General features: G+C 26.7%; 3 protein-coding genes across 6 annotated transcripts; 2 read left to right on the forward strand and 1 right to left on the reverse strand.

Annotated features, from left to right (window-relative positions):
* The first annotated feature begins 202 nt into the window (after positions 1 to 202).
* LOC132923267 (coiled-coil-helix-coiled-coil-helix domain-containing protein 7) lies at positions 203 to 1146 on the forward strand. Its single transcript, XM_060987138.1, has 3 exons — positions 203 to 537; positions 786 to 884; positions 986 to 1146. The coding sequence occupies exons 1-3, from the start codon at positions 496 to 498 to the stop codon at positions 1085 to 1087; spliced, it is 243 nt and encodes an 80-aa protein (XP_060843121.1). The 5' UTR covers positions 203 to 495; the 3' UTR covers positions 1088 to 1146.
* On the reverse strand, positions 1098 to 9130 carry LOC132923262 (AP-1 complex subunit beta-1). Of its 4 annotated transcripts, none has more exons than XM_060987128.1 (15): positions 8975 to 9130; positions 8696 to 8816; positions 8489 to 8614; positions 7113 to 7283; positions 6776 to 7021; positions 6512 to 6705; positions 5588 to 5762; positions 5320 to 5507; positions 4552 to 5256; positions 4132 to 4464; positions 3969 to 4055; positions 2481 to 2610; positions 2235 to 2406; positions 1868 to 2022; positions 1098 to 1647 (listed from the first exon to the last, which is right to left on the reverse strand). In XM_060987128.1, the coding sequence occupies exons 3-15, from the start codon at positions 8594 to 8596 to the stop codon at positions 1573 to 1575; spliced, it is 2739 nt and encodes a 912-aa protein (XP_060843111.1). In that variant the 5' UTR covers positions 8597 to 8614; positions 8696 to 8816; positions 8975 to 9130; the 3' UTR covers positions 1098 to 1572. The 4 variants fall into 4 exon arrangements, with proteins under 4 accessions (XP_060843111.1, XP_060843112.1, XP_060843115.1 ...); XM_060987129.1 differs by having other exon boundaries at positions 8691 to 8816; XM_060987132.1 differs by having other exon boundaries at positions 8983 to 9113.
* A 4478-nt stretch (positions 9131 to 13608) lies between these two features.
* Positions 13609 to 15680, forward strand: LOC132922280 (transmembrane emp24 domain-containing protein 3). The gene is made up of 3 exons (XM_060985713.1): positions 13609 to 13930; positions 14001 to 14246; positions 14321 to 15680. Exons 1-3 carry the CDS (start codon positions 13769 to 13771, stop codon positions 14561 to 14563), a joined length of 651 nt encoding a protein of 216 aa, XP_060841696.1. The 5' UTR covers positions 13609 to 13768; the 3' UTR covers positions 14564 to 15680.
* Positions 15681 to 20216: the final 4536 nt, after the last annotated feature.

Consider the following 20216-nt stretch of genomic DNA (forward strand, 5'->3'; position numbering starts at 1 on the left):
TTGAAGTCTATCATCGAACAAATAGGTATAATCAATTTATTCTGTAGTATACTTGGTATATTATCTTAGATTTAAGATATATTTAAATATTTATTATTTTTTTTTAAATCTTAAATCGTGATTATGTCACAAATTAGTTTATTATCCATATCCATAGCTGATATATATTATTATTTATTACTATTATATGATATTATAATATTCTATATATCAGCAGCTGTGACCGTGATATATTCTATTCTGTGTATCGTGCTTATAAGTTGTTGTTCGATTGCACTAATTGATAAGAAATATATTTGATCTTGATAGTCAATATTAACTATTTAATACTAATATCAAAAATTAAAATAGTAACAAATTGTTTATTTATTTCTCATTTTAACTAAATATTTTACTTTCCATTTCATGCCACGCAAATCGCAAGCATAAAGAATGATTTTATAATATTCTTGTACACTATCCTATACTAAGAACGTGTGTTGAATTGCAATTAAAATGTCTGAAGCAAAAAATGGAGATTCAAATCCTTGCTTGCAGGTAATATCATATAATTACAGTTGTCAGTTATTAATATATTATTAATGTTTACGTTATCATGATGGTCTACTAAATAGCCCATAATATTATGCATAAATAAGTTTATGACTAAAATAAAATATATTGAATAACTCTAAATATTGCTTCATAGTTCATTTACCCACTTTTAGTGATAATACAAATAATTCTGTTTTCAACGTCAAAAACTAGAACACATGACATTTAACTATATTTTGCTGTACATTCAGGAACAGAGGTTATCATTCAAATGCTTACAAGATAATTTTGGTGATAAAACTCAATGTGAACCACAAATAGAAAATTACAAAGACTGCAAAACATTTTGGGTATGTTTTTATGCACAATAAATAAAATCAGTATTACATAACATATTTTTTAAAATTTTTAAACAATTCAATATGAAAATGTTAATTTATAATGTTTTCAGTACAATATTTTCAAAGAACGGAAAAACAATAAAATAAAGCCATATATGCCATCATTAGAAGAAAGGATAAAAATTAAGAAGGAATACATGAGTGGTCAATAAAACATTAAAATATTGTATAACTAATAATATGATGTATTATAATATATTGTTTACTACAATATTGTCTATATATTTTTGTGTTCATACATATATGGTTATAATTATAAATTTTTATTTAATACTTGAATAAGGTTTAAATAAGTGTAGTATTGTTTAAATTAAATAAAAATATTAATAATAAAAAAAAAAACGACAATATTATTATGATTAAATAATATTTGCATGTATAAATAACAAAATACATAATGGAAAAAAAATCAACAATATTGTAATGCTTATATAAAAAGAAGATTAATTTTGAGACAAATATATTTTAATTTACTATTCATGTATTGTGAATAATAATAAATAAATAGGTAGCTAATATTTTAATTAATTTACTTTACTATATATATATGTGTGTTATAATGAAAGCTTATAAGACTACCTACTAACAGTTATAAAACTTATACAAATACTTGGAATCAACTTGTTAATTTAAGTTTCTATGAATGAAGGATAGCATCATATGCTTGGAAGACTCCTTGGGCCACTTCCATAGCTAGTAACTTTAATGATAGCTAAACATAAAATAATATTTAAGTTAGAACAAAAAATTACAATAAGCTTGGTTAGCAATAATTTATTTTGCTGAAATATGAATTTATTTCAAAAAGTTATAAAATAATTGGTTTTAGACATAATTAGATATTCCATATATAAAATAATTTACAATATAATTTTGTTAACACTGGAGGAAAATAATATGGGTTTTTGAACAATAAAACTTAAATTACTTACAGTTATGTTTGGATTTCCTGGTTGAATTTTTAGCTCATTCAACACCCAATTGCCATTAGTCAACTTTAATGATTGGTACAACATGTCCTGACCTTCAACGTGCCTTTTAGCTATTGTAAACACATTATTTTGTGACATCTTCAAAACAATAGCCTCTGAAAAGTATTAATATATATATATTTATAATAACGATAACTGCTAAGGATATTGAACGAAATAGTAAGAAATAATAAACAGGTAAATTTAAATCCAAATAAAAAGGAGAAAATAATTAAATTGGCGAGAAAAATTTTATTAATGAAACTTAATATTACAAGAATTTTAGTAAAATATTACTTTATATGCAATTATTGAATTTATTTTTTACCTGTGTTGCAAAGAACATTTTTCAAAGTGAACTGGACTTCATTTTCTGCAGGTATATCTTTCCAAGTTTTCAAAAAAACTCGTTTGTCCATTTGACCATCTTCGATAAAGAATACATTCATTGGTATGATACAAGCAAAATATAAAACATCAATGTTATTTTTTATTGCCACCTATAACATGGTTGTGAATTAAAATATTTATTGTTTTTTGTAATTTATGTCACAGTAGGTATATTAATTTATACTTGAAGATTAGTTATGGGTTCCATTCGTTGAATAAGTCCAGTGGTCGCAAGAGCTAAGCTGGTTTCATAAGATGCTGTAGGTAATAATGGGTTTAATACTTGTAACGGGCGAGATGGTGTCAAGCCAAAACTAAAAATAAAGAGAAATATTAACAAAGTTTAAATTTTGTTTTACAAAAAATATAATGCAAAATTAAATATTCTATAGCGTAGTTCAGAATTGTAATGTAAAATGTTGATAACCTATTGAATATGTTATTATTTTTTAAGACTTATATTAAACTGATCATTTAAAACTTTTTAATTTTAAATTCTGAGCAAAGTGAGGAATGTAGTGTACTTGGTTTTAAAAATTTGTTTATTGGCATTGTTATATGACCAATATACTTTTTAAATTATATAAATAATACTTTTTAAAGTTAATGATATTAACTAGTCTTTTTTGTTATTTTCTGATATCATTTCAACAAATAAAAGCAAAACATATCATGTGAATTTAGAAGATTACTAGATTTTATACAAAAAGAAAAATATTAGTTTGCATTTAATGAATATAATTTTAAAAAATCCTTATAATAGTAATATAGTTTTCATTATTTTAATTTTTTGATAAAATATTCTCCATTTTTCTTCACCAAGATTTAAAAATGTAAATTGATTGTAGCTAATCCCCAACATAGCCAAAGTTTTTAAAATAAATAAAAAATATATATATATATATTTTAGATTCTGAGAGGAGCTATAAATTTATTGATTTTGCATTGATGTATTTTTTGTAATTCAAACTTTTAAAAACGAGATTAGGTAAATTTTAAGATAAACATTATCTGACATTATCACTTATCAATATTGGTAAAAGTCCAAAACTTTTTACTAATTATGTGATATTTTTTCCCATTGCTATTTACTTGTATATATATTAAAATATTAAAAATTTACAAACCTTTTTGTAGTTGAAAATGTATAAATTATGCAATTTTTATATTTAAAGATTAAAAATTGAACACTAAATGCTAATTAAATTTAATAAGTATTTAAGTTTCTCATAAAAATTTTACAATGAAAAAAAAACAACATATAATCATAATTTTGTTATAATTTAAAAATATTATTCAGAAGGACATACAACATATTATACTTGTATTATTATACTTAACACTCAATGATATTTTAAAATGCAATATTTTTGGTAAAAAATTTGGATTATTTTTTTATCATTAAATTCAAATTTAATACATCCATTTCAGTGACCCACTCAATATCTACTGTACAATAGAACTATACCTAAAGTTTTTTTATTTTATATTTTTTTAAATATGTTCATAAATTTTGAATCATAATTCTAAAAACTAAACAATATTATAATTTGTGATTATAACTATAATTTGGTAATCAATTTTAATATGCATCATTAGAATAAAAAGAAATGAAAATGTCTTTTACGTACATTATATTTTTAAATTATTTATCTAATAATCTAATACTTACGAATTTTTGTTCAACTGAATAGCAAATCCACTCATTGGTTGCATAGCTTTGTTCTTGAGAGTCATGTCCATACTAATTTGACCATTTCTAAAAAAAAAAAAAAGTAAAATTAAAATTAAATATTATAAGACTTATATAAATATGTTTTTGTTTCAAAACATACTTTCTCGAAAATGTTCCCATAATTTCTAATCCTTTGCCATTTTCACTAGGTAACCAAAGTTGTTTGGGTGGAGAATAAGATACTGGTGTTGGTGTGAATCCAAAAATGTCACCAAGCAAACCTGTATTTGATGATGAAGCTGCTGGTAAGTCAGATGTCGTTAATAATGAATCCAACCCAGAAGCTAGTAAATCAACAGAAGGCGGTTGAACAGACGTATTAACAACAGCTGGAGTAGTCAGATCCATACTAAGAAGATCTCCAATCAACGATTCTTGTGGTGCAGGTATGACTGCAGCTTGAGGAACATTACTTGCAGAAGAATTTTCATTTCTATAAACAATGCATGTTTGTTAAGTATACACTATTGACTATATTGTAGTAAATGGAAATTAATAATTATAATAATAATTTCTTTACCTGGCTGGTAAAGATTTTCGTAATCCTGGTCGTCCTTCAACAAATGCATTTGGTGGCTTATGATAAACACTGGCCAGACTAGAAATATGACATACAAGTTCATCAAGTAAGGTTGGTTCTAAAAGATCAGTTTCCTCAGAAATTAGTGGTTTTTCAGCAAGTACTACATCTTTGGCTGCACCCGGATCAGTAGACAGCAATCTCCAATAAATAAAACCACGATCACGTAAATCAGGATTATCTGAATCTTGTGTAGCTAAACTTAAGACTTGTTGTACTAATTCTTGAGTGTCAGTAGGTCTCTTCAAAAACAGTTTAACGATAGCAGTTAATAACTGCAATTGTACTTGAGTATTTTCATCATGAAAACCTTCTAAGAAGCTTTCTAATAATTCATCAGCATTATCAATACGTTCAGCATATTCTCCAATTATCCAAATCATAGATGCTCTTGCTTCAGGCTCATCAAGTGTGTCCAAATTTTCACATAATAAAGATATTATGCTTTCGTACTTGTTAGGATATTTTCGGAATATATCTTTAATAACAACAATTGCTTCTTGAACTACATAGTTTACTTTTGTTTGTATGAGGTCCAAAAGTGTAGATACGCAGCGTTCAGCAGACTGTTCTACTTTAATTGCACATCGACCAATTGCACGAACTGCTTTGCGCACAAAATCAACATCAACTTCAGTGGCATACCTAAACAAATTTTAAATTGAAGTCAGATAAATTTAAATAATTAGCTATAAAAAATTAATTTACTCTTTTAGTTCTGAAAGAACTTGTGCTATATTTGCTTGTGATGCTAAGCGTATCATAATATCCAATTTTTCTAATTTTACATAAATAGGATCATTATATTTAACAAAAAAAACTTTCATTTCATGTTTAAGTATATCAGGCCTCTTTTGCACTATTAAATTAATATTTCTGAGCGCAACATATTGAACCTATAAAATATAAATTCATAATTGCTTGGTTAAACTTTGGACATATACAATATATATTATTATAAAAATATATATATTACTTCTGGTTCAGTAGATAATAAAGTAACAAGTGGTGGAGCAAGTTTTTTAGTCAATGTAGTAACAAAATCGGAATCAGTTGGTAACATTTCCATTAGTTTCATTAACACTTTAATAGCAGACAAAACAACAGCTGCATTAGCATGAGCTAATCTGGGTGTTATTCTTTCACATATGCTAAAATAAATAAAACTATCAATTATCAAATAAACAGTACATTTAAATTAATAACATATAATTTGCTATTGTAAAATTTGTGGTAGTGGACATTTTTAATTTTAAAAAAACAACAAAAATAATTATAAACAAATTGAACAAAAACAGAGTTCTTCAAGAAATGGAATTTCAAAAAAAGGGGTAAATGGGTGTGTTCAATTTGGCATTATTGTTATTGAATTATTAACTTCATAAATTTTTTTTTTTATACCCAAGATTTGAAAATTTGGTACAAGGTGTATTATAATTTATAAGTTTTTCAATAAATACATAAAAAAATTCTAGTAGAAAGTAAAATAATTTTTAAACTATAATTTCAATATTTAGTAAATAAATAATTTATTTGATTCTAATTTCACTCTAACTATTCTGATTTTACGTGTCACTGGACACTGTTTTTTTTTCCATTATTCTGCATTTATGTGCTTTTAAGGACTGAAAGGTCCCTATAGGAGGCAGTATCGTCCATGTTGAAAACCCCTGTTATAAAGCAATCATGTGTAAAATGTTAAAAGTTAATTCAGGGACAGTTAAATATGTTAAGAAATACAAAAGTAAAAATGGTTATAGTTAGATATTTTAAAGTATGTATGTTTTTTGAAAAATAAATTATTTGTTAGCGCAAACTAAAGTTGCAATATTTTATTAAACAATATACATAATTAAGTCAATAAGATCTAATAAAATGTATACTTTTAATTAATATTTACCTTTGTGCCTCTCGATCATCTTTTGGGCTGTAATTAGCTAATGAATCAAGAATAAACACTTGACCCCATTCTGTGCATTCATTTAACGCAGTTAGAAGTTTATTAATGGTTTGTGAATTCATTTCAATCAATGGAGAACCAGTTATACTAGCTTCATTCATTTCAGATAAAGCTGCAACAGCATTAGCAACCACCTTTTTGAAAAAAAATAAAAACATATTGTCATTTTCAGATTAAAGTTTTTTTACAAAAATAAATATTCACCATAGGATTAGAGTCTGATAAGAGTTCTTTTAGTTGTTCTAAAAATCCTTGATCGTCAACTAGTTGAGCATTTATGTCATAGAGTTTAGCAACACAAACAGCAGCAGTTTTACGTACATATGGATCTTCGTCTCGCAAGCATTTACGCAATGGTTCACATAGATATTCGGTTATTTTTTCCACTCTGATGCAACCCATAGTACGCACTGCTAAAGCACGTATTAGTGGATTTGGATCTTCACAATCCTGTTGAAAAATAAAGACAATGTTTATATATATAGAATATAGTAATAAATATTATATATATATAGTATTCTATATTATATAGAAATATTACCTTAACAAATGTATTGACAGCCATAATAGCCATATCAGGATTGCTTTTAGCATAATTCATCAAATACAAATAAACAAGTTTCTTCAGTTCTAAGTTATCAGTTTGCATACAGTTTACAACATCAGGGAAAAGAGCAGACACATCTTTACCAACTGTCATAGATGCTATAACCTATTAAAAATAACAACAAAGTACAAACATTATAACTTCTAAATAAATCCAAGCTCATAAATAATTATTCATAATAATTTAATTATACTTAACACTTTGTTACAGTTTAATCTACATAAATTAGGCTATTGTAAAAAAAATCTTTTATTTTTTTTAGCTTTTTGTTCATTATTTCCAAAAACCATAATAGAAAAAACATACTATCAGTAGTAAATTTCTTTAAGAAAGAAAGAAACTAACAATTAGTTATAAATGACATATTTGATAGATCTTTAACTTTAAAACATAAAGGTATTAAATTATATTTAAATATCTGAGTTAATATATTAAATCTATAAAATAGTTACAAACTTATCCGTTCTTCTGTACATTAGGTTAGAATGGGTGTGTAAAATTTGAATTCAATAATATATCAATGTATATGAAAAATGATTCAAAGCAGATGGTCTATCAGCCTATATCACTAAGTATATTTTATTAATATATTTAGGTTTAGGTTTACTTTAATAAAGCTCTTAAAGTAATTTATTTTACTTTAAATATAGCAGTGTTTGATATAATTTTTTCCAAAAGTATTGTATTTACTATATTTTTAGTTGGTACTTTTGTAGTTCAGAATTTAATATGATCTATTTCTTAGTACTGTAAAACAGTAAAAATAGGATTATAAGTATAATTAGATAATATCTTAAAATAAATTAAAAATTTCAATGAGTATAGTGAAATTAATATTAATATGGTACACGTAAAAATTAATTCTCCACAAATAATGTTTTTGATTTATTCCAATTATTTTAAAAAGTATTAGGAATTTTGACCCTTCAAAGTACCAAGTTCATCTAATTCACTAAACTACACTCTTAAGTTGAAAATTGAAGAATTTTTAGTGCTTCAAAAGGTAACTAAAGGTAAGGCCCACTACATACACACAAATGAAGAAATGTATGTATACAAAAAAATTGTAAAACAAATTGTTTTGCTCAAAATCTAAAAAGTTCACACACAATTATTAATTTTAATATAAGCTAGTGCAGTAATGTTGATTCAAATTTGAAATTTTGGTACAAGTATTTTATTTATAACCTAAATTATTCAAGCCAACAATGACAGTTTATTAAAACAATTCTATTCAAATTATGATTAAATTTTAGGGTAAAATATTTAATCAAAAGTAAGCTTAATAGTATCATTTTATAGACTTTTACCTTTTTTACAGCTTCTCTCTTTTTTTCTTTTTTGTCGCTATTTAATTCAGATTTCAGTTCAAATATTTCACCTTTTTTTGTGGTGGTGAAGTATTTGCTGTCTGTCATTTTGATATTTTAATTTTTCTGTAAAAATATATTTAATATTTTAATTATAATTAAATATTAACTGATAAATAATAATACACGAATACAGGATTACCTTACCAGTACTGTAAATAATATGAAAGTGTACACACCACCTTATCTTCTTGAATTAGAGGGGCGTGCGTCAGTAGCAATCTGTTATCGATACAATTTTAAGCAAAATTACCTATTTTTGTAAATCCTGTGAAAAAAATAAATCAATAGCAGGTAAATTTCGTAATTAGTTATGTAAAAACGCCAGAATCTGATGATAAGTGATAAGTAATGTATAGTGTACTATTATTGTTATTATGTATGTAAATAATAAATATAATAGTATGTCGTATTGATATTATTTACTTTATTACACTAATTTCTACTCGTCCGCCTCTCAATAGATATTATAGTTGATACGAATTGATCGATGCTCGAATATAATATGCACTAAATTATAGTAAACGATATTTACATTACAATAAACTGAATAAACATTAAAACTGATAAATAATTAAAAATTAACATTGATAACACGTATTGCAAATAAGACAGTGACAGTGGTACAAGTAGTCGAAATGAGAACATAATTGTCAGTGTTCTCCTTCACGCGGGGATAAGCAGTGTTGCAAATCCGATAATTTTAAGCTGGTATGAGCTAAAATGGATAAAAATAAAATCACGGTCTTGAAAAAAAATTTTTATTTAACTTAAAATCTGTGATTTTTATATTTTGTTTTAATAATTTATGTATATAATTATTTTATTTTTTCAATTGCTTAATCTACTATATTATATTTGTATGTACTAAATTATGTACCTTATGTAATTGGGTTTTTTTTTTCTAATTTCCACGACTCCAGACTCACGAGTAACTGCACAGTTTATTAATGGTATACCGTATACCGTAGACCTACTACCTTACGTACTATCGACATTAATTAAATACAATACACATATTATAGTCAACTACTGATCTAAATTACTAAAACATTAAAACATTAATTTACTCTTTTAAAATAACTTATTGTATTCTCCAAAATAACTAACTTTCACATAAGTCATAATAAAGTAAATAATAAAGTTGGTTGTTACTTGGTGCAACACCAATTATCAGCCTTAGCTTTTTTAAACAAATCTAGTCACAAATATTTAAAAAATATACTTAAGTCAAAATAAAATAACTGAATTAGTGTTTTAAAATTCGCTAAGTATTCATCATTGTTATTACTACTTAGTAACACCCAAGCATTAATTATGTCGCTATTTTTTAATTTTAAGCACACACTAGAGAATCTAGTTAATTATATGTATACCTAATACCTAAAGATTTTTCTATAAAAATATAAAGTAATATCTTTACTAATTACTAGGGATACTAATACTAAATATCGTTTTTGAATTTAAGTAGATAATGCCCATATATACGGCATTTATTTAGCACCATAATAAAGTTTATTAAATACTCAAATACAAAACTAGATTTAGGAAATATTTTTATTCTCGAAATAATTAACTCATAATATGGAATATTGACAGGGCTGTAACTAAAAAAAATTTCGGGGTCCAACATTATTTGAAATATAGCTAGATATTACAAATGTATAGTTAATAAACTATTATTTACCACTAAAATGTTTCTGCTTTTAAACATTTTGAGGGGTCCAGACCCATGGACACTCCCCCCAGTTACGGCTTTGATATATGATAATAAAAATAAACATATTCATACATATAATAGTCATATAGAGATAGAGGGCGTCATTATAAGAAGGGTGTAGCGTCTAAATTATACTTTTATAAGAAATTAAAATTCTGTCAAGATATAATATAGTTTGAAAATGATTACAATATTGGGTTGTTGATATATATTACTGATATTGGTATTTACTAATTATAACTTTATAAGAAGCATTTCTTCAATAGTTGATCAACTCTTTAAACTGAAATATTCGTTTAACAATTTGGTAACGTATATGTATAAGGTCGTGGAGTAATCTGTAGAATGTAGATACTTATATTCATAGGCGTAGGGAGTTTAATTTTTTTTTTTTTAGTAGGGGGGCCATGGCCCTCCTAAGGCCTAGGGATATACATATACCAACTTGTGGCCTTGTGGGGGAGGCTTCGCCCCAAACCAGTGTACATCTACAAATATATATCATGAAATACAAATAACTTGTGAATATTTTATTTTTTATTTTTAGTTCTCTAAACTAAATAGCAATCATATTTTAAATATAGTGTATCTAGATTCTAGATTCTAGGTATTTAATTATAAATAGGTATTATGTTAAATAATAACTTATGCGTCAAAGGGTGGTTCTTACAAGTTACAATATTCTCTCAAGTGCTGGTTAATTGGATGATAATATTTTGGAAGACGATGAATTTTTTCCATTATTCTTAGTATAATGTTAATTACTTATATCGTTTAGAAACAGCAAAAATTTCAACATTTTTAAATAACCTTTGACTCTTCAAAATTTTAATTTTTTTTTTTAAAAACTCATCGTCTTGCGCTCCTAAATATTGTCATCTTTTAATTTATAATGGGTATATTTACTCTAAAACCAAAATTAAGCGAGTTCTACTCAGAATGCGTAAACGCGTTTTGTCTATGTCGTACGTATGTAAGACGGAGCACGGAGATAACATATGCAGATGCGAATAAATATTTAAAATAAGCATAATCTAACCTAAACGACAAAATATCAACAGACGAAAATAACCCAGTATACGCACTATTGTATAATATTATAAGAATTATTATGGATAAAGTGGCATAAAACATAAACAATTATTTTTATCGATATAATGTTTTTGATCAACGACAATAATTATTAATTTTAAATATCGTATAACAATTATTGATTTGAATATTTTTTAAATTTAAATACGTCTATGCCTATAATCTTATATTATCTTAAATCGTGACCACTATCGTATACTCACTATAGCTTCAAATTTGGATTATAGATTATAACCATGATTTAAGATAATTATAGAGATTGGGTTATTAAGATTTTTGAAAGATACCAGAGATAAATATAACTCATAAGTACAAATACATTCTAACTATAACCTAGAACCTAGGTACTAGGTAATATCAACATTTAACCTACATTCTATACTCCTATTGGCTATTACACTCTTACATATTTTTCATAGTCAAATTGCTACTCTACATTACTAAATATACTATATCAGTATCGGTAATATATACTTAAAAGCCCGGCTTATACTTATTTTTAATGAATAATGTGAAATTGGAACTTGTGCTTCGTTTACTTATAATTATATTTTCACTATAAAAAATTCGTTATGGATTTAAACACTATAAGGATTTGACAGAAACAGTTGGCTGCAGATGACACAGACTGAGCGTTTGCCAAAATAACTAAACTATCCAGAGAAATTCACTTTTAAAATTAAAGAAAGTTAAGTAAAGATAATGTATAAAGATAATGTGTGTAATAAATTTGTAATCTACGACTTTCGAATTAAAGCCTTAATCTACATATTATAATAAAATTATATAATATGATTAGTCCTTAGACCTAAGCAAATATTATTAGGTGACTTAACTTAATAACTATTACATTTGGGACTTTTATTCTCGGACTTTTTTACGCCGAACTTTTTTTACCGGACTATTGTTCGGGGATTCGTCTGAGGAAATAGGGCAAATAGGCAAATACATCACAAATAAATTATGTATGTTTGATAACAAAAAAATATTTGTATTGCTGCAGTCCTCTATCCGTCGCATCGGTCATGATGAACGAGCAATCGAGCATCTCCACTGCATGCAAATATATCGGACATGTATATTATGTCTTATACCTACTGACTAATTTACTAATATTGATTATATCTATAAGATTCATTAAGTAACTTACAGGTGATTCATGAGTCATGACGTCATGAAAAACGATCTTCGTCACACAAATTTATAGAATGATCCTGCTATAAAACATATACATGTCAAAAAAAATTCAGGGGGATGAGGGTTCATTTACAATTTTTACAATTATCAATATTACATATATTTTTTGTGGGGTGTGGGAGGGGGATGTTTGAACCCCCCAACCAACCATACAGTAAACGTGCCTGATTAGTACCTAGTAGTCCAGACAGTCCAGTGTTCTGAATGAAAAATCTTTTGAACCAGAATGCCATGCATTATTATTAAATATATTTAATTTACGTACATAAGTACACGTAAAAATTATGTCTATTGTACGGTGACGGATTCAAGGGGGGTTGTCTCCTCCTCTTTGAAAGTTATACCATATATAAATATATGTATATATGTATAATGTGTATGTTAGCCGTTAGTCCTTACAAATATATTTGTAACCTATCAAATCCTAAATATTGTGCTTATAAAATTATATAATATCATATATAATAATTAATAATATGAAAAATGTTGGGGCCCTTGCAAAATTAAATCCTAGATTCACCATTGCTTTAAAAATATGTTTTTCCACATTTCCTGATGATGTTTCGTTGGATAAATTGTTTTATATTTAGATATATAGTTTCAACATACTTTTTTTTTATTGTAAAAAATCATCATCGTCGTCATTATAGGTTTCTTTTTGATCGAATTTTAAAAAATAAACTTATATTTTTAACTGTTGTGGCGTTGTGGAGTACAGACTACAGTCGAATAGAATTTTATAGCATATAGACAAAATGTATTAGTGTAAACTATTAAATAATACAGTTAAAAAAACAAATTTGATGAGAGAAAGAATGTAAAAGGAAAGTTTTTAAGTGAAAATTATAATAATTATATTGAAAAATATTTAAAATTTTTAAATACTATTATTTTACACCGTGTTAAGAGCCTGTAACCGTGGTCATTAAAAAATGGTTATATTAAACATAATGTTTATGTTATCATTTTGTTCTCGCCGCAATGCCACCGCCAATCAAAGAACACGTAAGCAATCAATGACGTCAACGATTCGCTTGCACATTATCAATAGCGTTACAATTATCTCGCCGAATATTTTAATTTCAAAGTTTGAACAGATAAATAAAATATAATTAAATAATAAAACAATAAATAAAAAACGTGATATCCAACTAAGAACTGTGAACAGTTTAAATGTTTCGCTCTGTAACAACTATACATCAACAGCAAAAATGATACCATCGAATAAGAAATCACTTATCGCATTTTTATTTTCATCGTACTGCATCTGTTTGGTGAAATCAATCGAGTTGACTTTTGAACTTCAGGACAAAGCAAAGGATTGTTACTATGAGAATATAGAAAAAAACACGTCCACCACTCTGGAATATCAAGTAAGTGGTCGGCTGTTTATAGTTAATACATTAATTTTATAATTAATTTTGTGTTTTGTTCCAATTACAGGTTGTCACTGGTGGTCAATACGATGTTGACGTGATAATCGAGTCCCCGGCAAAAGAAATTCTATACAGACAAGTGAAATCACAATTTGACAGCCATACATTTGTTGCAACAGTGAGTGGACCATATGCCATTTGTTTTAGTAATGAGTTTTCAACGTTCTCGCACAAGCTCGTGTACATGGACTTGCAAGTTGGTGAGGAAGACTCTCTGCCTGGTATAGGAGAACAAGTGACTGTTATGACTCAGGTATATTTTCAAAACACTTTCTTTATTGATTGTACCCTAATATAGAACATAAATATTTCATTATGATGTTTTAGATGGAAACAACATCACAAGATATTCATGAATATTTAAACAAAATTATCGACTATCAAACTCATCATAGATTAAAAGAGGCCCAAAGTCGTAAACGTGCTGAAGATCTAAATCACCATGTAGCTTTATGGTCAGCTACAGAAACTGTTGCAATATTATTAGTCGCAATTGTGCAAGTATTTATGTTGAAAAGATTCTTTACAGAAAAATCACCAACACAAATTCAATATAAGTCAATGTATTAAAACTATTAGGTTGAGAATAAAATAAATTTTATAATATAATTTAAATATCAATAATAAATTATTATCTTTTTTCTCGACATAATATTAAGATATGTTTACCAGAGACTTATGATTGAAAAGTGTTTTTTGTGTGTTAATTAATATTCATTAGTTCAGGGTTTAACAAAAACTATTAAGATTAGTATGTACATATTATTGGTTATAAATCATAGTTGATTGTTAAAATGCAAATAATTTATAATCATGCTTTGTACATTAATGTTTATGATATTGTCAAAATCAAATTGTTTACCTCTTTACCTACATGATATTAAGCATTATTTATTCATCAAAACATTTTAATACTTATAAAGTTTTTAACATCCATACATTATTTATCATTTTATGTATTTAAATGATTTAAAAAATAAATTATTTAAACTTTTATGTACCATATAATTTCTTATTTTGGATTTGGATCATTAAATTAATGAATTTGTACATTGACAATTGTTAAATTGAATTCTGTATGAAATTTTAATTATTTTATATTTAAATATAAATAATTACTAATAAGGATATATTACACTTTTTTTTTAAATGTATATTTTTCATATAAATTAGGTACTGTAAATACTATCATTGTTATTAGGTATGTTTAAAAACTAGATACTATTATAACATTTATAACTATTTCGAGGATGCTATACCCACGTGTGTTGCTTCTATCTTACAAACGTATATCATGACAAATTTTGAAATTTTTGTTGAATATGATCTATTCTATGTGTTTAGTTTAAATATTAGAGTGAAATCACCTATTATGAAACTTAAACTTGAGAATATCATCTGTGTTGTCTTGTTGGTTTTTTAGTGTTTTATTTTTTACACCAGTTGTGACTTGTGAGTATAATATTTATATTTAAAAATGCTCATAACTCACTTAAAAATTAAAATATCGTAAAACACTGAGATAGGAATATAATTTATATGTTAGGTTAGAGCAGAGGTAGCCTACCTGTGGCATGTATAGCTTTTGTGGCACATTTATGTTATTGATTGATATGCTAGCATCAAATAAAATAATATATATGTTAAATTATTGTGAAGTAAATATATGTGTTAATTTTATATGGTACATTCTGATTTTGATTTTTTGACACAATATAGAAAAATGTTGCCCATATCATAGGGTTTTATTAATATTATAATTTTAAAGTAACTTGCATTAAAAGTTTAAAATTATCATATTAATAAAAGCCTATGAGATACCCCAGATTATATTCTTACCTGATATAATAGGTAAATTTACTCTAATATTAAAGCTAACAACATACAATTGATTCTGCTGAACTTAAATTTGTTATTTTTTACATTAGTATATGTGGTTATGACATTGTAAATGTTACATTATTTAATTGAGATGCAGATTGACTGATCAATACTACAAGTGTAATGTGTTACTAGCCTTTAAGAACAGCTTATATGGGACTGTGTATTACTTTTTCAAGCTTTTCAACCTAGCATACAATTTCTAAGATTAAATATTTTAAAAATGGAATGATTCAAATTCCTACGATTTATAGTTTTTGAATAAAAAAAAAAAAATATAAATTATTATTATCTGTAATATTGTTTGAGTATCAATGACTCCAATTTTATCAAAATTTGAACTTTAATCGTTCATAAAAAAATTGTGGTTTTAGAATAAACTTTTTTTGTTTATATCCAGAATTAAAAAGTTTAAGAAATCTTGTATTATATTTCAAGTCTTAGGTATGAATATTAAAAATCTTACAAATTTATAACTATAAAATAGTTTTTAAATTTTCGTGATTTTGATAAATCTTGTTAAAACTTGAGTTTTTAATACTTATAAAGAAAATATCGTAATTTACAACGTAACAACTTAAGAGATTACTAGGGCCTTTTGTATAAACTTTTCAATTTCTTTTACTAAAAATAAAAATGTTATTATAAATATTATAACAATTTTATGTTTTAAATTGGATAAGAAGGAAAGTAAAATGTTGAAAATGATATCGTACCTAGAAAATCTTATTAATTTAGGGCTCGGAAGTTGATGACCTTAAAAACATTAAAAAATGCAAATATGGCATAAAATGACAAAAAATGACCTAAAAAAATTACAAATATTTGTTTTAAATTAATAAAACTAAATTTTTTTTGAATTGTACTCTATTTTACTATAAAATTCTATTTACATTTATCAAAGCTTACAAATTACTCAAAATATGACATAAAAATGACAAAAAATGTCCTTAAAAATTAATATAATAAATAATATTCACTAAAACACGACAACGACGACTGTAATTGGTGAGATAAAATCGAATACTCATCTTAGTCCGTGGTAATTTCAAAGTTTTAAGTAAGTTATCGACATAAAGACAATCAACTAGAAACAATAAGAAGGGAACTAATGTGAAATCAGTAAAAATTACTAAAAATGTGGGAAAATGACGTAAAGATGTCAAAAAATTATTTAAAAAGTAATAAACACCAAAAAATGCAAAATAAAAATTAGTTACTCAGATTTATATATGCTAATGAAACACATTTGTGGCCAAGAGAGCATCGTCTAAAAAGTTCCAAAAAAAAAAAAAAAAATGCAAATGCATCAACTTCCGAGTCCTACTTGTTATCAATAGTAATTATTGATGAACATTTCAAATATCAATAAGGTTATTTTTTTTAATAATTATAAGTTATAACTAAAACAATTTTATCAACTGGTTTTTAATTGTTTCTGATTATTTTGAAATTTTATTTTTACTCTCAAAATTAAAAACTAGATCAAATACTTTACTAAAAACCATCCTTAAAGACCTAAGTTTAAAATTTAAGTATTTTTACTACTTCTAATAGCGAAAGGTGCTTAGTAGTATAAATGCATAATGGTCTGGCTGGTCTGCTGTAGCACGATTATTCGACCTTACGTAAAAAACAACAGTACTTTGCCTTAAAATCAACCCAAATTCCAATAGATTTAATATGTTTTAAAACCAGAGGAAGGCTTAGAATGGAGCTGTCATCGAAAACATAGACAAGAAAGACGAAAAAAGTGAAGGAAGTGATGAGGACAATGCAACATTTTTTTTTTCTGACAAAGATAAAAACATTAAAAACGATCTAATAAAATCAAGAATGGAATTAATTTCTTTAAATTGATCAAATGCTGCTGAAAATCTTAGCCCAAGCTAATAAGAAAATTAAGAATTTGTCTGAAGATCGCTTTTTTCCGGGAAAAGAAAGGGAAAATGTTAAAATACAAATTCCTGCAGATGTGGATCAGACAAGATGTGATTTCCAGAGTATTATTCTAGGAGTAATATAATACTTTCTGCTAATTAATCTTAAAATTATTCGACAATTTTTAAATTCATATTTTTTTTTACAGTAAAATGTAATTTATATGAAATTAAAACAAACGAGGGTAGAACTCTTCAGTCGGAATTAATTCACGATTTGCAAATTTCTTTAAGAGAAGTGACATGAAAATGTTCTAATTTGGGTGGCCAAATAAAGTAATATAGGTAATGTTATTTCTGTCCTCTGTGTGCCTTACATTACTATAGTAGTTTGTAGTTATTTACTATACATATTACATTAGTAATATTTAATTAAAATAACTAATTTATTAATAAATAACATTCATATCAAACCATTTTTAGATAATATTAATTCTTCAGCAGTAGGTAGGTACCTAATTAGATTTAAAATTTTTTTTTTTTTTTACTTTTATTTGAATTATACAATCTATACAATATTTAGTATAACAAGCATAATAGAGAACAGAAATAGAAATAAAGTGAACAGAGGGACTTGAGTGGAGAAGCCGCCCACCGACGACACTCTGGCTTTTTTGTTTTTTTTTTTTTTTATTTATTTATTTGAGGAGTAGGTCGCGACACCATTTCCTCTTAAGTCTTTTTGGGGGGTTTTCAGGCATTGGGTTGGAAAGATTTTTTGCAAGAATGTTCGGATGAACGTGAAGTGATTTGTGGTAGCGTTTGTAGAATTTAGAGGCGATTTCTTGTACAGTTAGCAGTTTTAAGTCAGTGTGTAAGGTGTGGTTCGAGACATAGAAAGGCGCATTTGTAATTAAGCGTAGAGTTTTATTTTGGACAACTTGAATTTTTTTAATATTTGATTTTTTTGCTGAACCCCAGATTTGGACACCGTAAGTCCAAATAGGTTTTATCAGGCTTTTATATAGTGTTAGTTTGGTACTGATTGAGAGTTTGGATTTAGAGTTTAAAAAGTAGTTAAGGGAACGAAGGCGAGAGTTTAGCTTAATTTTGGAGGTGTGGATATGGTGATTCCACGTTAATTTTTTGTCAAAGTTGATACCTAGGTATTTTGTGGTGAGTGAAGTAGAAATTTGGATGTTGTTGAATGTGATTTGAGGACACAGGCCTTGTTTTAGTGTGAAAGTTATATGGCAAGATTTGGATTCATTAATTTTTACTTTCCAGTTTTTACACCAGGATTCTATTTGAGTGAGGTGGTATTGAAGCATGTTTGAAGCTATGAGTGGATTTTCATGAGTTGAGATAATTGCTTTGTCATCAGCGTATTCTGCGACAAGGGTATTAGTGGAAGTAGGCTGGTCCGCAATTAATATGTTGAATAGCAAAGGGGCTGCAATTGCACCTTGGGGAACTCCAGCTTGAATTTCGGACTGGTCAGATAAAGAGGAGCGGTATCGTACAGCGAACTGGTGCTCGTGAAGGTAAGATTTAAAAAACAGGTAAAACGTAGGCGGAAGGATTTTTTTTTTAATTTGTATAGGAGACCATCGTGCCATACACGGTCGAAGGCTTGTGCGACATCAAGGAAAGCTGCGGTACAATATTGTTTTTTCTCTAATGATGATGCAATTGAGTCTGTAATCCTGTTTATTTGATGGATTGTGGAATGCTGATTTCGGAAACCAAATTGTGTATTGGGAATAGTTTTGGAATTATTAATAATTGGATTTATTCTCTTGAGGATTAATTTTTCGAGAACTTTCGAAAAAAATGATAGGAGACTAATTGGTATGTATGACGAGGGAGATTCAGGAGGTTTACCGTGTTTTGGAATTAATATTATAATAGAGGATTTCCATTGGAGTGGAAAATAGGTAAGGCGTAGAGTTGCGTTAAAGATATAAGTGAGGAGTATTATAGTCTTTTTGGGGAGGTTTTTGGCTATTTTAAGATTTTAAATTTAAAAGCAATTAATAGGAAACTAATATTTGATGCGTCTACTTCAATTTTTTTATGCCTCCATATAAAATCCCCGGACAATGTTAACTTATTCCTGCAACCTTGCTCTCAAAAATCGTGTACTGTACACAATGCCCAACCACTACTTTGCCTGTAACAGATACACTCTGGCCACTACCAGAATAGACGATAACGTGTTCGTAATATCGTACTATTAATACATGTGTATTGTTTATGTGTGTGTATATTATATTAGCGAAAATCGATAAAGATAATAGTATATAAATTATATCATATTATTCGTATATTAAAATAGGCAGTGGCGGATCTACACACAGGGCAACCTGGGGCAGCTGCCCCAGGGTGCCCAATGGACCAATGAGTTGACTCTATTTTCAAACAAAATTTAAGTGTAGACTAGTCTGTGGCTGATGTAAAAA

Source organism: Rhopalosiphum padi, chromosome 2, assembly GCF_020882245.1.
Source record: "Rhopalosiphum padi isolate XX-2018 chromosome 2, ASM2088224v1, whole genome shotgun sequence".
Classification (NCBI taxonomy): Eukaryota; Metazoa; Arthropoda; class Insecta; order Hemiptera; family Aphididae; genus Rhopalosiphum; species Rhopalosiphum padi.

What these genes read in the sequence shown, in the direction of transcription:
- LOC132923267 (XM_060987138.1), top strand. Translation starts at nt 496, where the DNA reads ATGTCTGAAGCAAAAAATGGAGATTCAAATCCTTGCTTGCAG. An exon ending in ATTCAAATCCTTGCTTGCAG is followed by an intron (nt 538 to 785) that starts GTAATATCATAT and finishes CTGTACATTCAG; the next exon opens with GAACAGAGGTTATCATTCAA. An exon ending in AAGACTGCAAAACATTTTGG is followed by an intron (nt 885 to 985) that starts GTATGTTTTTAT and finishes TAATGTTTTCAG; the next exon opens with TACAATATTTTCAAAGAACG.
- LOC132923262 (XM_060987128.1), bottom strand. Translation starts at nt 8,596, where the DNA reads ATGACAGACAGCAAATACTTCACCACCACAAAAAAAGGTGAAATATTT. An exon ending in GTTCTTTCAGAACTAAAAGA is followed by an intron (nt 5,257 to 5,319) that starts GTAAATTAATTT and finishes AAATTTGTTTAG; the next exon opens with GTATGCCACTGAAGTTGATG. An exon ending in CAGGAAATCCAAACATAACT is followed by an intron (nt 1,648 to 1,867) that starts GTAAGTAATTTA and finishes TTTTATGTTTAG; the next exon opens with CTATCATTAAAGTTACTAGC.
- LOC132922280 (XM_060985713.1), top strand. Translation starts at nt 13,769, where the DNA reads ATGATACCATCGAATAAGAAATCACTTATCGCATTTTTATTTTCATCG. An exon ending in CCACCACTCTGGAATATCAA is followed by an intron (nt 13,931 to 14,000) that starts GTAAGTGGTCGG and finishes TTCCAATTACAG; the next exon opens with GTTGTCACTGGTGGTCAATA. An exon ending in AAGTGACTGTTATGACTCAG is followed by an intron (nt 14,247 to 14,320) that starts GTATATTTTCAA and finishes ATGATGTTTTAG; the next exon opens with ATGGAAACAACATCACAAGA.